Raw genomic sequence first — 13,730 nt, 5'->3', positions numbered from 1 at the left:
CCATTAAGAAAATAATACAAGTATTCATGTCGTAATTCAACTCTAGATTGTACCTTGAGCAATCCATGTGTGATTTCTCTTTCCCTTATGCTTGAACCATGCAATTGTGATAAGTAGTTAGTCAATCTAAGAGAAAAAGAATGTTACTACGCAGCTTGTTACCTTGTTCTCATGGCACATCAACTCTGACCTTCACATGATTTCAGCAGGGCAAACCTGCTTCCTTGTGCAACGTACAACACGTCTGCATACGTCACTTGGTTACCAAACAAAACCAAGCGCCCTCTCAACAGCATCAACAACACCAAACCAGTCCAAGCAAAATCAACCATCATCAAAAAAAAACATCAATTCAACATTATACTTCATATCACATTTTCTCAGTCCCTCTAGTACAAAGGCTCAGCAAGAGACAAAAAGAGGACAAAGACAAGAAAAAAGCTATTGAAACTTTCTCTCTCTTTCCTCCCTCTCATCTTCGCCAGCCCATATGCCCTTTTTTTCCCTCTCCCCTCCCACCACCTTTTATTCCCTTTCAATCCCCCACCCCGCTGACAAAGTGTCATGGAAAACGCTAAGCATACAAGTTTGTCATCCCATCAAGCACTACTACAAAACCCCCACCCACTTGCACTTCTCAACCAACAAGTCGTAGTCCACTGGCCGGTGCTCCAATCTGACTGATGCCATCAATCTTGCACACGGTACCCTTGTACCTAGCGTGGTACTTGGCTCCGCTGTACGGACTCGTCACCGACGGTTGTCCAGCGTAGATGGGCGTCAGACTAGCAGCGCAAATGTCAAAGTCGGCAAACTGGTCAAAGTCAATCTCAATCGCGTCGCTGGGATTCCTCTCGGCAATCGTCTTGACACGCTTGGCTGACTCCTTCATCTTGGCGTTGCCAGTGCGGTCAAGCAGGGCATTCGCAAAGTTGAGCGCAGTGTTCAGCTGCTTGTTCTTGTGCGCAAAGTTCATGGCCGCAGAAAGCGGAATGGACTTATGTGGGCCTTCAACCTCGGGAATGGTGAAGTAGGCTGACAGCTCGAGGACACGCTTCTTGTCCGCATCAGAGAGACCAGAGATGTCCGTAGCACCGTTGAGCAGCTTGCGGCGCTCCAGCTCAATGGTCATGGCCAGAATGTATTGGGTAGCAGTGTTGATCGCCTTCCTTGCCTAGAATAGTCGGTTAGTTGCAGGTTTAGTGTAGGACACTTGAGAAAACTTACGTCAGAGAGCTCGGCTTGAGACGAGACAACGTTGACCATGATGAGCTGCAGTAGCTTCCTGAATGTCGCAATACCATCTTCCAGCTTGTTCTTGACCAAAGCTTGCTTGCCAGCAGTCAAGTCATTAGACAGTATGGATTCCAAATCCCGTGGAATAATCGGCAGGATTTTCCGCGAGTCCGTCTCGTCCACTGTCCTTCGCACGTAGTTGACCAATGATGGCATGTTGGGCGTAGCGGGCAAAAATGTCCGTGTCGCTTGGTAGATCTCTTGGAAGCGCTCCTCGAGAGGGGCAAAGTTGACTGCACCGACTTGACGGTTGAGTAGCTGCATGGCCGTGTCAAAGGAGCCTGCCGCGACGTGATCCGCTGCCAAAGGTGAGTTCCGTGCCCAGAGGTCGGCTTCGCTGCTTCCAGCACCGGCTTCAGCACCCTCAACCTCGACGAAATCGTCCTCGGCTTCAACCTCGGCATCGTCGCCCATGTCCCATCCGCCGATGTCATCTTCTTCGTCACCTCCAAGGTCGGCTGAAGCACCAGTGGGTTCTGCTTCGCCGAGCAGATCCTCATCACCATAGCCGTTGGCTGCAGGCTCCTCGGATCCAATGCCTTCAACCTCGCCTTGAAGAGCCTTCTCGAAGACAGTCGAAGAAGCTGCGCGCGTCGGCCAGTTTGCCTGGTAAGTCGGGACGATGGGCTTCACGGGTGCGAGAGGACTGCCTATCGAAGGCAACTTGATTTGGTCTTCCGAGACACCTGCAGCTTCCAAGATTGACTGTGCTTGTTCCTCGAGGCCTTGGGCTTTAGCGGTAGCATATGCCAGTGGGTAAAGGTCGAGCTCCTGGAACATTTCTATCCGATTCTGCACGTCACCCAAGTAGAGTGCGTTCTGGAATCGGGCAGTCATGTCTCCGCGATGCTCTGCAATCTTGGCCATGCGCTTCAGCTTGTCCTGGTCACCTGTTGTAAGGTAGAGGAACGACAGCTTATCAAAGTTCCGTAGTTCTGTTGCCCACTGTTTAGCGAGGTTCGTATCAAATGATCGAAGTACTTACTCTGATATGTCATTTCTACGGTTTGATGGTTGCCGTGTGCCAATGCTTCGTTGCTCAATCGCTGCCAGAGCTTGGGGCGATCAAGTTGCTTTGCCATCTCTACCGCAACCTCAAGGTTGCCGCATTCAATAGCAAGCTCGAATCGTGTCTGGGGATCCTGAACAAACTGAAGAGCAATTTCAGGATATCCCTTCTTTTGGAGGTAGGAGATGATGCTCTGTCCAACCAAGCTTGAAGTCTTGATAATGTTGAGCATCTCGTCGTAGTTTCGCTTTACAAGGGCAAGCTTGAATCGATACTCAGTAGGGTCAATCTGGAGGATCTTGGGTTTCGCGGCTCGGTCCAGGCAGTATACGTTGCGGCCCTTGACCCTGACGAGATATACGGTTTGTTCAAGAGTGCGGACAATTCCGTTGTCGCCATTCATCAAACTGTACTTGATGTGGTTCAAAGTAGAGTAAAGCAGGACACCGGTATCGTCAAAGACTGCGCTCTTGATGCGGATCGTCTCATGCAGAGTGCTAACCTGCTCCAAGTTCTTTGTCGCAATTGTGACATTGTGCTTACTCAAGAGGGCCATATGCAGTCCATCTGATGACCAGACAACATACTTTACGCCATTAACGGTCAGCTCAGCAAGGTTTTTCTTGGCCTGGATATCATAAAGAACAACAGAGGTAGGTGTAATCAAGAGCAAGTTGCCGGTTCCACCAAAGTAGATGTCAGTTGTTCCATGAGGAGGCTTGATAGTCTTGGTGGTGGAGTTGCTGAGGTCCTTGATATCAATCTGCTGGTTGGATTGGTTGAAGACTGCAAATCGGTTCCTAGCCACGAATACAGCAGAGTTTCCAGAGCCGCGCTTGGTGTCGGTGGGTTCTACTGCTCCTGAAGCGTCGCGTGGAAGGCTGATGAGCTCGTATGTTCCGCTGTCCGCTGGAGATGTGACCAGGATAGAGCGTTCGGCAGGGTTATAGGAAAGTGTTCGTGGAGGTACCCAGGCGCTTCCTAGCTTCTTGAGGGACAACATTGACGGCGACTCGAGGTTCTTTTGGAAATCGTACGAGCGTACATGCTTCTCCTTGGTGATGTAGAAGAGGTTGTTCTGGTACACGGCGGATGCGGGTCGCTCGCGCTCCAGCTTGAACACCATTACTCCATTGTCGTGACCAGCGGCGAACAGGTTGATTTCAGGGTGTGCTGCAATCACCCAGAAGCGGTCATTCTCCCTCTTGAAAGATTGGACCGATGTTCGCCTGTTGAGATCCCATACGCGGATTGTCTTGTCCTCGCCAACCGAGAGTATCAAGTCCTGGTGGGGGTGGAACAAACACGCAGATGCATTCTGGAAATGTCCCCGGCAAGTGTCCACCTCCCACGCCTTTGTTTCTGACATCCTCCACAACTTGACGAGGCGATCGTCACCCGCGGAAACAATCAATGGCAATGTGGGGTGGAATGCGACCCAGTTCACACCTCGGTCGTGGCCTTCGAGGACGAACTTGACAACGGCATCTGTGTTGCCGAACATGTCTGCTTGGTTCTGGTTGGCGCGTGCCATTTGGTCCTCAAAGGACATGGCCTGTGGTGCCGAATGCTTCTTTCTCAATCCTGAAATGTCCCAAACACGAACCGACTGGTCAAGCGAGGCGGAGACAATCAAATCTTCCTTGGGGTGGAACTGCGCACACATGGTGTAATGGTTGTGGCCGGTCATAGTGCAGACTTGGGCGGGGTTAGATTAGACGGTTGCGGGGACTCGAGATGAACTTACTCAGTGAACCTGGACATGTTAGCAGTGGTTTGCAGAAGGGGCTGGAGAGACTTACGATTTTGCCAATTCCATATACGGATGGTCTCTGGTGTGTGTTAGTGAGCATGTCGGGTGACGGTGACATGCGCTTACGGTCGTCGGAGCTACTCAATATCCATGGCAGCTCGTGGTGGAAGAAGACGGTTCGGACATAGTCCAAGTGGCCGTTCAATGTGAAGAGACAACGCCGCGTCTGGTACGACCAGACCTTGATCTTGTAATCATCACCGCCCGAGACAAACCTGCGCGTCTCAGTATATGGCTATGGAAATGGCCAGGTGGTGCTAAATGCTCACAATGGCTGCGTCTTGTGGAAGTCAACGCCGCGGACCGGCCCGTCGTGTTCTTCGAAACGGTCGATGAGGGTTCCCATGCGGTAGTCCCATAGCTGGATAGTCGACGAGTGCAGCGATACGAGGATCCATGGCCTTTTGGGGCGGTCAGCAGAGAACAATTGGGCCAAATAGTGGCGGGCGCAGGAACCTTTTTGGGTGAAAGGCAATGCCCTTTGCACGCGAGGACTTTGACTCGAACTGATGCGGGTCAGCTGGCGTGTTCGCATACAAGAAGCGCAGAGCTGTCTACCTTTGTCAACATGGAAGGAGACGACGACATGGCGGGATTGAGGACGAAGCCGCCGCTTCACTGTGTGGGCCACGTAGGAGTCAATGCAAGAGAGGGCGGGCGCACAGGAGCCGGGGTATATGGACAAGAGAAAGAAACACGGTGTTTGCTATTATCAGTGGTTGTGGCTGCCTCCGCCTGAGCTGCTCAGGCCAATGTTCGATATGCCACGCAACATTCGGATTGTCCTCCAAAGTGCGCTTAGCCGGATTGGGTGCTAGCGTACATTCCCCACCTAAGGTCACGTGAGCAGGCTCGAGACGTCTCCCCCTGGACATGGTATGGCATGGCATGGTATGGTATGGTATGCGTACTTAGTACGAGCGACTAGTATGGTTGTGTGCATCGGCCACCGGTCGAGAAGCGTGTTTCAATTTCTGGAACCTCAACGACATGACTGCTACGTGCAATGCCTACCCATATGTACAGCGCAGTACAGCACACGTTGCACCTGAGTGTCCGTGGGCAGAGCCTCACTTTGGCGGGCCGCGTCGTCGCAAATCTCCCTTAGCCGGCAGCCCTGGGCCGGGCGGGCGGTTGTGTAGTAGCGCAACGAGGCCCCGCCAAAGTTGGCAATGCGACGATTGTGCCAGCTGGCCGTGGTAGTGTAGTGGAGTGTAGTGGTAGTGGTAATGCCAGTGCCAGCCAGTGCCAGCACCTAGCCGCCCAGTGCAGGATAATCTTGCTCACTGACCTCATTGGGCATCCATCCTGCCTGACGCAAGGGAGAGAGTGCCCGAGTTGCTGCTGCGACTAATCGTTCGCGACCACATTGCGTGCCAGCGCCCGAGCCATCCAACCAAGGCGATGCTGCACATGGGAAGGGCAGCAATGCAGACCCGCTCCGTGGCCGGCCAGCTCACTGCTGAAACGCTGCTGATAATTGGCGACCCGACCACGCACTTTCACTCAAGCGCTGCCGGGAATTCCAACCTCCACGACTTTGCTCTGTCTTTGTCCTCTTCCTCCTCCTCCTCTTCTTCTTCTTCGTGCACATCACCCACACCGTCCACCACACTGTCCGCATTGCGCGCCACAACTGACCGGTTCTCTGCGAGCGACGTCTGCTGCATTGCTGCCCTCTAGTAGCACCTCCCATTCGACTTCCTGCACGATAAGCCAAGGCGTTGCAGGGTTCGACTTGCCAAAACCTCTCCACCTCTGCGCTCGAGCTCGCCGCTCAGATATCCCAGTAAAACACTCTCGGGCCACCTCCAGAATGCTACAGTCGGCGCAACTTCTCTTCCGTATTTCAAAGATTAGACACGCCCGTCGGACTCTGATCCCCTGAGCAATTCGCATCAATTTGTCCACAGTGCCACTGATACGTACGCCCTCGCAATTGGCTGCAAGCAGCCTGACGCAATCTTTCCCATCCACACCAAACCCCATATCTCTCTCCACACCATGGCCCAACACTACCACCAGCCACCAGTCACCACTCTCAACGGGCACCTCCAGTCGCCGCCCATGACGCCCAGCCCCGAAGCCCACAGTCGCTTCCCACCCCCACCACGCCAGCCCTCTCCACAGTACAAGCGCATGGCCAGCTGCGTCCAGACACCGCCCCTCGAGTACATCGAGCCCACTGGCTTCAACCACCAATTCAGCTTCACCCGCCCCCAATCATGCGAGCCATGCTCCCGCCCGTCCTCGGACTCTGACCGAGCCTTCGCTGCCACCACCTGCGAAGATTCCGAGTTCGAGTGCGACTCTGACGACGAGAATTACTCGGACCAGGAAAGCGAGCCGGAAGAGCAGCCACCCCTGCGCCGCGTGGAAAAGGCCCAATTCATCCTCGAAGAGCTGGACGACGACCCTGGCTACGACTGTGATGTAGAGGTACTCCAGCCGGACCATTGCGAAGACGCAAAGAGCGAAAGGAACGGAGTGAAAGCCGAGATCTTCGCCAGAATGAACGAATTGCAGCTCGAGGAAGACTCGTCAGACGACGAGAAGCGGGTGCTCAAATACCGACAGAAGAAAAAGCGGTGGAGCGCCGGCATCTTCAAAAAACGCAGCTACAGCCAGAGCGTTGAAGGCGATAGCGACTACTCCGACAACGACCCCCTGGACGACATGGACCCAAGCGCACGCCGGCTTCGTCGACGTGTACGCGGGCCAAGAAGAGAGTCGCTGATCTTCGTAGATCGGGGCGTCCCAAACACCAACAACATCCTCGAAGTCGAGGAACCCGAAGAAGGAATAGTGCTGCACTCAAAAGGCCCGCCCTCCATCCCCAGCGACGACGGCTTCACTCTGGACGAGCTTCCCTTCTGGACAGCTCACGACAACATCGATATCGAGTACAGTATCTTTGAGTAAAAGGAATCATGGCTTCACTTACGCGAAATGAAAATCGGGCCGGGGTCTTGTCATATAATTAGTCTATCTTTGCACTCCAACCATGGCGTTCATCAGCGAGGAGTTTGTGCGGCGTTGTCTTTTGTGTAGCGTTACGATCGGGTCTCCAAATGAATCTGTTTTTACCTTTGTATTGCTCAGCGTTGACTACCAAGCGAGGTGCGTTGTGTTACTTCTTGTGACTAGCATGGCTGTCGTCTTGCGCGGCAATCGTCACCGTTGTATATTTGTAAGATTTGCTGGCGCCTGCCATCTCCAGAGCTATTTTTGGAACTCACGTCGCTAAGCGGGCGGGCTAAACAGCAACAACGCCCAGCAGGGGAGGCTTACCACCACTCATTCTAACCCCACAAAACAAACCAACATGATCCTCCGCCGACAAGGCCTCTCAAATAGTACGGCTCGTCAATGTTCCGTTTCTCTGCGCCACACCAGGAGCCTCCAAGGCCTTTGAGCCCCATTCTTTCTGAATAGAACAACATCTCCATCTAGTCGGTAGAGTAGGCATCCTCCCAACACCCTGGACACACTATTCCCACGTCATCTTTTAGTTGTTTCAGCGTCATCTATATACACAGGCATGGCGTAATAATTGTTTATTCTCATGATCTTTTTGTTCCGTTTGCGTACAAGTGGCACCGCCCGAATAAGGCGTACTTCGCCAAGCGCCCCCGCTGCGAGGCTGACGACCTAGAGCAAAGGCTGATGTTTCCTGCAATTCTGACCAATAGATATTTCTGTCTTGTAAATTCTATAAGCAGAATACATGTGTTCCCGAATAAACCACGCCGTGAGTTGGCGGTCTACAAGCACTGTACAGCCATCACGCTATCGTCGGAACCATCAGTTGCCGTCCGAGACATGGTCATCAAGCTGGGAAGATGAACTTGAGCATCGAAGTATAAGTATATTGCCATAGAACGCAGTTTGGAGAATCATCTCCTTACTCACAATCAATAACTCATACTACAATCTTCTCTTTTCCTTATTTCCTTGTCTCATTTCCCTTTACTGTCCAAGCCTTCGCTTCTTAATCAGTAATCATGTCTACCTTCACCAAAATCGTCATCGCTGCGCTCACTCTGGGAGCTGTTCAAGCCCTTCCTCAAGCCCAGGGCTTCCCTACCGTCAACGCTACCGCTACCACTACTACGGTCGCACCTCCGGCTCCTACTGCAAACCAGGATGCCCTCTTTGACGACCTCTTCACTGCCCCCACGGCTATCAAGCGCTTCCAGAGACTCCTCACTCAAGGGCAAACCCTCTTCACTGGAGAGGCGTTGAGGAAGTTGGTCGTCTTTACTTTCGACAGGAACACGCCTCCTCCAGCAGGCGCCAACGGTGGTGTCGCTGTTGCAGCAGTAAGTCCAGTGACATCTTAGCAGTAAAAGCTTCATACTAACACCCCACCTAGAACATCGAGAGCTTCCCCATCCTCACTGGCCTCGGCATCAGCACCACAGTTGGCTTCCTTGCTCCCTGTGGAATCAACACTCCTCACGTCCACCCCCGTGCCACTGAATTCCTCACCCTCGTCGAAGGCAAGAACCTCGAATTCGGCTACGTCCTTGAGAACGGCCTCGTCAAGGCCGGCGAGAACCCCGAAGTCGCCAGCTACCTCAACAAGTTCGAAGGCACCGTTTTCCCCCAAGGCTCCATCCACTTCCAGTTCAACAACAACTGCGACAACGCCACTTTCGTCGCTACCCTCAACTCTGAGGACCCTGGTACTAGCCAGGTTGCCCAGAACTTCTTTGCTCTCAACTCGGGTGTGCTCAAGGCTACCCTGGGATTCCCTAGCTCCATTGACGCGTCCAACATTGAGGAGTTCCGCAAGCAGATTCCTCCCAACCTAGCTCAGGACATGGACACCTGCCTTGCCAAGTGCAAGCGTCAGTAAATCTAGCGCACCCAGACAAGCAAGTGGGATGGAGATGGTTTGACGGTATGAGGATATGGCATTCACGATTTGAGTTTTCATAGCGATGGCGTTTTTTTTTCACGATAATGATGGATGGTTTTGGGCTTTTTGGTTACTGATTCTTCTTTTGATTTGAGCTTTTGCATTAGACTGATTTTGGCTTCTTGTTTATACACTCGTTAGATATTTTTATCAGAAAACACTTGTTTAGCAGGCGCGTTGCCTTGCTAACTCGATTCTTGCGCATTTGAACATTACTAGATGGGCCTGTGAACTAACTCTTCTCAGGAGCATACTCGCTGGCTACAACCAAGTATTCCACTGTTTCTTGATGGAAACCACATTTCTCAGCCAACTTTTGATGGAAGATGACTCATTGGCTGAATTATTTTGACATTCCTGCGGCACCACAAGCTCAGTAGTAGTGACATCGGAAGAGCCAAGCCCAAGGCCTATGTTCTTAGCCGCCTCTCTAAATAACCTATTTTCACATTCCTGTGTATGAATTCATAGTACGCCTAAGATCGCAGCAGAGAAGCTAGCCTTACCGAATCGCGGACACAGCCAGCCACATTGAGTGTGGCACAGCCAGCACTGGACCCTGTAAATGTTATTTCGGTGACTGGCCTTCAGCCCCACCACGACTCATTCAGCTCGCGCTTCAAGCTTGCAGTCACCACATCCGCCCCAGCTGAGCTCGAACGATCATAAATTGGTGTTCTTGCTATCTTGAATTTCTTGTATCTGAATTCTTTTCCATCTTTTCCTTTCGTTCAATTTCGTAAAACACGCCAATCGCCCTTCTTTATACCCCGCCATAGCCGACACAATGGCCGACCCCGCCGCCATCCAAGACGAGATTACCGCAATCGAAAAGCGAATTGAAGAGGCGCAATCACAACTCAAAGACGCAAAGGAAAGGTTACGAAAGGCCAAAGATGCTGCGTACGATGGCCCCGGCGCAAACTTGTCGGCTGAAGAAAAGATGTCGCTCATCAAGGTCAACTTGGCTGAAGTGCTGAACCCAGAGATTATGGATGAGGCGTTGAAGAAGCAGGGCCACCTGAAGGTCTACTGGGGTACTGCGACAACAGGACGACCTCATTGCGGATACGTGCGTCTTGTGTTATTTGAATTGAGTCGCGTGTGATACTGATAGGCTCCATGTAGTTCGTCCCTATCCTCAAGCTTGCACAATTCCTCGCAGCGGGCTGCCATGTCAAGATTCTCCTTGCCGACATCCACGGCTTCCTCGACAACTTGAAAGCGCCAATTGAGCTTGTCAAGTTCCGCGCCCAATACTACCGCTTCACCATTACAGCGCTTCTGAAGGCGGTCAAAGTACCAATCGAGAAACTAGAGTTTGTGCTGGGCTCAAGCTACGAATTGAATGCAGACTACACAATGGATCTTCTAAGGCTGGCAAGTATAACGAGCGAGGCTACTGCGAAAAAGGCCGGTGCCGAGGTCGTCAAACAGACGGAGAATGCGCCACTCAGTGGACTTCTCTACCCTCTCATGCAAGCTCTCGACGAGGAGTACCTCGATGTAGACGTTCAATTTGGTGGTGTAGACCAACGTAAAATCTTTGCACTCGCAAAGGATGTGCTACCCAAGATTGGCTACAAGGAGCGCGCCCACTTGATGAACCCCATGGTTCCCGGTCTGCAAGGTGGAAAGATGAGCGCTTCCGACCCAGATTCCAAGATTGACGTTCTCGACGATGCGGATGTAGTCAAGCGCAAGCTCAAGAAAGCGCATGCGGCACCAAAGGTGGTCGAAGAAAACGGCGTCCTCAGCTTCGTCGAATACGTTCTCCTCCCCGCCGGCCATCTCATCCACGGTGAACCCAAGTTTGTTGTTAAGCGTCGCGAGGGCGAGCCCCTCGTCTACACTGACATTACGAAGATGCAGGAGGACTACCGAAACGACATCCTCACTCCCCAGGACCTCAAGCCTGCTGTCACAGAAGCCCTCATCACCCTGCTTGAGCCTGTACAAAAGGAGTTCCAGGCTAGCCCTGAGTGGAAGGAGATTGAGCAAAAGGCTTACCCACCACCACCTGTGGTCAAGAAGGAGAAGAAGGTCAAGAACAAGGGTACCTTCCACCCAAAGAGAAATGTCGAGGCCAAGCCAGACGGCCATGTTGAGGGTGAGGACAAGGCAACTGTAGATGTGGGGACTGAGGGTGGTGAGAAGGCCATCGAAGGTCTGAGTCTAGAGGAGAAGAAGTAAGATGATAGACCCAACATGATGGGGGAGACATATATAAAACATAATGCAAAGGAAAAAAACGCACTTTATTGGTCTATGGTATCATGCTCTCAAGTCACTTAACTCAGCCCAGCCACCCAGCTCTATCCCCCCTTATTCCCAGATACGCCATAAACGTACAGACGTTTCCCACCTTTACCTCCCCTCACTACTTACGCAAAAAAAAACCCCCCCCCCAGCTTCACGCACTGAAAAACGAAAAAATGCTCATTCTTCCTCGTAAATCTTGACCTTCTCCGCATACTCGCGGATATTCGAATGAATCGTCTCCTCAATCAACTCACCGCGTCCACCCGCAACCTGGAGGATCAAATCATTCAACGACATACGACCCAGGATATCGACGTGATCCGCTAAATTCACCCCCCATCATCAGCTCATGCGCAAAATACGATAAAAGAAAAAGAAAAAAGAAAAAGAAAGAGAGAGAGAGAGAAGAAAGAAAAAACATACCAGTATTCGGACCACCCCTCGGACTAAACCGATCAGGCTCATGTCTCATTTCAAACGTCGTAACTTTCACGCCTGCAGGATTATACCTTTTGATCTTCCACCCTTTAGCGCACATATACCCACTACTGAGTAAATTCACCGTGCCATCGCCTTCACCCATTACAACGCCATGATCCACATTGCCCTGGGTATACATGGTATCGAGGGTAACATTGAGTTCGCTAACGGGATCGTCGTCGCTACGGTAATAATACGCGCGCTCTGTTTCCTTGCCTACGCCGTAGAAGCAGTAGATTTTGAGGTTGGGGGCGAGCGGGAGACGCGTTTCGAGGGGGTTGATCCATTTTGCGGGGAGGAGCTGGTTGTCTTCTACTTGCTTTGTTGTGTGGGCTACGCCGTGGGAGTAGGAGGATAGGATCATTTTCTTGAACCAGGGTTCGGTGTTGCGGAAGAGGAACGGCAGAGTTTCATCTATTGTGATGTTTTTCTTTGTAAGCGTGGAATTTGAGTTGCGGAAGCGTAGGAAGCGGCCGTGGGTTTCGTTCTGGCCGGGCAAGTCGTCGGGCGCGCCGGATTCGTCGCCCCAGACGGCATTGCCGCCGAGGGGGAGCATGGCGGAGAGACCGGGCATGGCGCGGAAGAGTTCGGCGCGCTCGTAGCGTGAGAGGAAGCGGTCGAGGCCGTAGACGGCGAAGGCGTTGAGTTGGGCTGTGTCTTTCATTTCACCCGAGAGTACGGCGGGAACGTCTTTGACGGCACCCAGCATGCAGCCTGAGATGTTGATCCACGAGTCGATGTGCTTGTCGACCCAGTCTGGGCCGCCGTTGCCGTAGCCTTCTGCTTCGACCCAGTGGAGGAAGTAGTAGAGTACCTGGGAGCCCATGGAGTGCGAGAGGAGCACGACTTTTTGGTTCGACACGCGGACGCCGACTTCGATGTGCGACTTGAGACGGGTAAAATACTGGTCGCGGATTTCGTAGTTCATATATGACATGCGCCAGTCGTAAGCTGCTGTGAAAGCGTTTCCAGGATCGTATCCGACCGTAGCAAGGTTCTCGAGAATCTTGTTCCATATCCAGTATCCCGTTATGAAGAAGTCTGCTGCGTCGAACCCTTGTGCCGCACGGAGTTTGACACCTGGTGGATCGAGTCCAGTGTCTTTGTCAAGCATAATGTGGCGCTTCCATTGAGCCTTGTCCATAACCAATGCGCGCATCATTGTCCACGAACCCCACAGTCTCTTGCGAAAGTACTGTCTTGAGCTTTCCTCTGTGCCCCATGATTCCAGTCCCGTGGAGATGACACCAGGAATCATGATAACTGGGTGCTTAGCCTTTATGCCCTGCTTCTTCGCGTGTAGCCCGACGGCAAAGGAATCGTAGTTTACGGCGTCTCGTTCGGTTTTCTAGTGGAGGGGTGAAAGTCAGTCTCCATCCCTCTCTGCTATCTTTCGAGACCACCTGTATGTACAGAAAGAGTGCGCATACCTGCATCTGTTGCGCACTCTTCACAAAGTTCTCTGGTAGTGCCTCCAAGATGCTCTCCAGGTTCATTTCCCCCAGACTCGTCAGGTCAATCATGTCATTATTGCTCGCAAAGAACCCCGCGGCCAACAGTCCGAATAGGCCACCAAGAACAAAAACCCAGATATTATTCCTCTTCTTGTGCTTTCCCTTCTGTTTCAACGTCGCCAGTTGCTCCGCGGTAATCACCCGCAGATTCGCTGGTCGTTTACCATCTGCTCCAGGTGAGGGTTCGCGAGAGAACTCAGGCGTCGAGTCCTCTCCTTCGCCGCCGGTACCGCCGCCACCGCCGCCAAAGCGACGTCTCAGAAAAGACATGTGCAGATACTAGTAAAAGGAGTATCCAAGGTGAAAAAGGTTGGTGAGAAAGAAACCAAGCAGAGTTTCTCCCTGCACAAAGGGTCGCAAATGTCCGAATCCTCCGGCATGTGACGGAACGATCGACAACAAGGGTCCTTCGCAAAGGCACGTTTGCGCCCG

General features: G+C 52.3%; 5 protein-coding genes across 5 annotated transcripts; 3 read left to right on the top strand and 2 right to left on the bottom strand.

The window, feature by feature from the left end:
• Positions 1-637: 637 nt before the first annotated feature.
• Positions 638-4,706, bottom strand: COCCADRAFT_1756 (uncharacterized protein; the record flags this gene model as incomplete). Its single annotated transcript, XM_007710136.1, has 9 exons — positions 638-1,174; positions 1,228-2,231; positions 2,282-4,003; positions 4,053-4,061; positions 4,108-4,137; positions 4,185-4,333; positions 4,388-4,519; positions 4,575-4,624; positions 4,677-4,706. 9 exons carry the CDS (start codon positions 4,704-4,706, stop codon positions 638-640), a joined length of 3,663 nt encoding a protein of 1,220 aa, XP_007708326.1.
• A 1,416-nt stretch (positions 4,707-6,122) lies between these two features.
• On the top strand, positions 6,123-7,040 carry COCCADRAFT_85789 (uncharacterized protein; the record flags this gene model as incomplete). Its single annotated transcript, XM_007710198.1, has 1 exon — positions 6,123-7,040. One exon carries the CDS (start codon positions 6,123-6,125, stop codon positions 7,038-7,040), a length of 918 nt encoding a protein of 305 aa, XP_007708388.1.
• A 1,082-nt stretch (positions 7,041-8,122) lies between these two features.
• On the top strand, positions 8,123-8,979 carry COCCADRAFT_33433 (uncharacterized protein; the record flags this gene model as incomplete). The annotated part of the gene is made up of 2 exons (XM_007710176.1): positions 8,123-8,440; positions 8,494-8,979. 2 exons carry the CDS (start codon positions 8,123-8,125, stop codon positions 8,977-8,979), a joined length of 804 nt encoding a protein of 267 aa, XP_007708366.1.
• Positions 8,980-9,829: 850 nt separating this feature from the next.
• COCCADRAFT_33432 (uncharacterized protein) lies at positions 9,830-11,235 on the top strand (the record flags this gene model as incomplete). The annotated part of the gene is made up of 2 exons (XM_007710175.1): positions 9,830-10,114; positions 10,171-11,235. The coding sequence occupies 2 exons, from the start codon at positions 9,830-9,832 to the stop codon at positions 11,233-11,235; spliced, it is 1,350 nt and encodes a 449-aa protein (XP_007708365.1).
• Positions 11,236-11,481: 246 nt separating this feature from the next.
• COCCADRAFT_33431 (uncharacterized protein) lies at positions 11,482-13,568 on the bottom strand (the record flags this gene model as incomplete). Its single annotated transcript, XM_007710174.1, has 3 exons — positions 11,482-11,627; positions 11,728-13,132; positions 13,215-13,568. 3 exons carry the CDS (start codon positions 13,566-13,568, stop codon positions 11,482-11,484), a joined length of 1,905 nt encoding a protein of 634 aa, XP_007708364.1.
• Between the last annotated feature and the right edge of the window lie 162 nt (positions 13,569-13,730).

Source organism: Bipolaris zeicola (assembly GCF_000523435.1).
Source record: "Bipolaris zeicola 26-R-13 unplaced genomic scaffold scaffold_15, whole genome shotgun sequence".
In the NCBI taxonomy this organism is placed as follows: Eukaryota; Fungi; Ascomycota; class Dothideomycetes; order Pleosporales; family Pleosporaceae; genus Bipolaris; species Bipolaris zeicola.
Note: the sequence above shows the minus strand (reverse complement) of the source record. Positions and strands in the feature narration are given on the sequence as shown.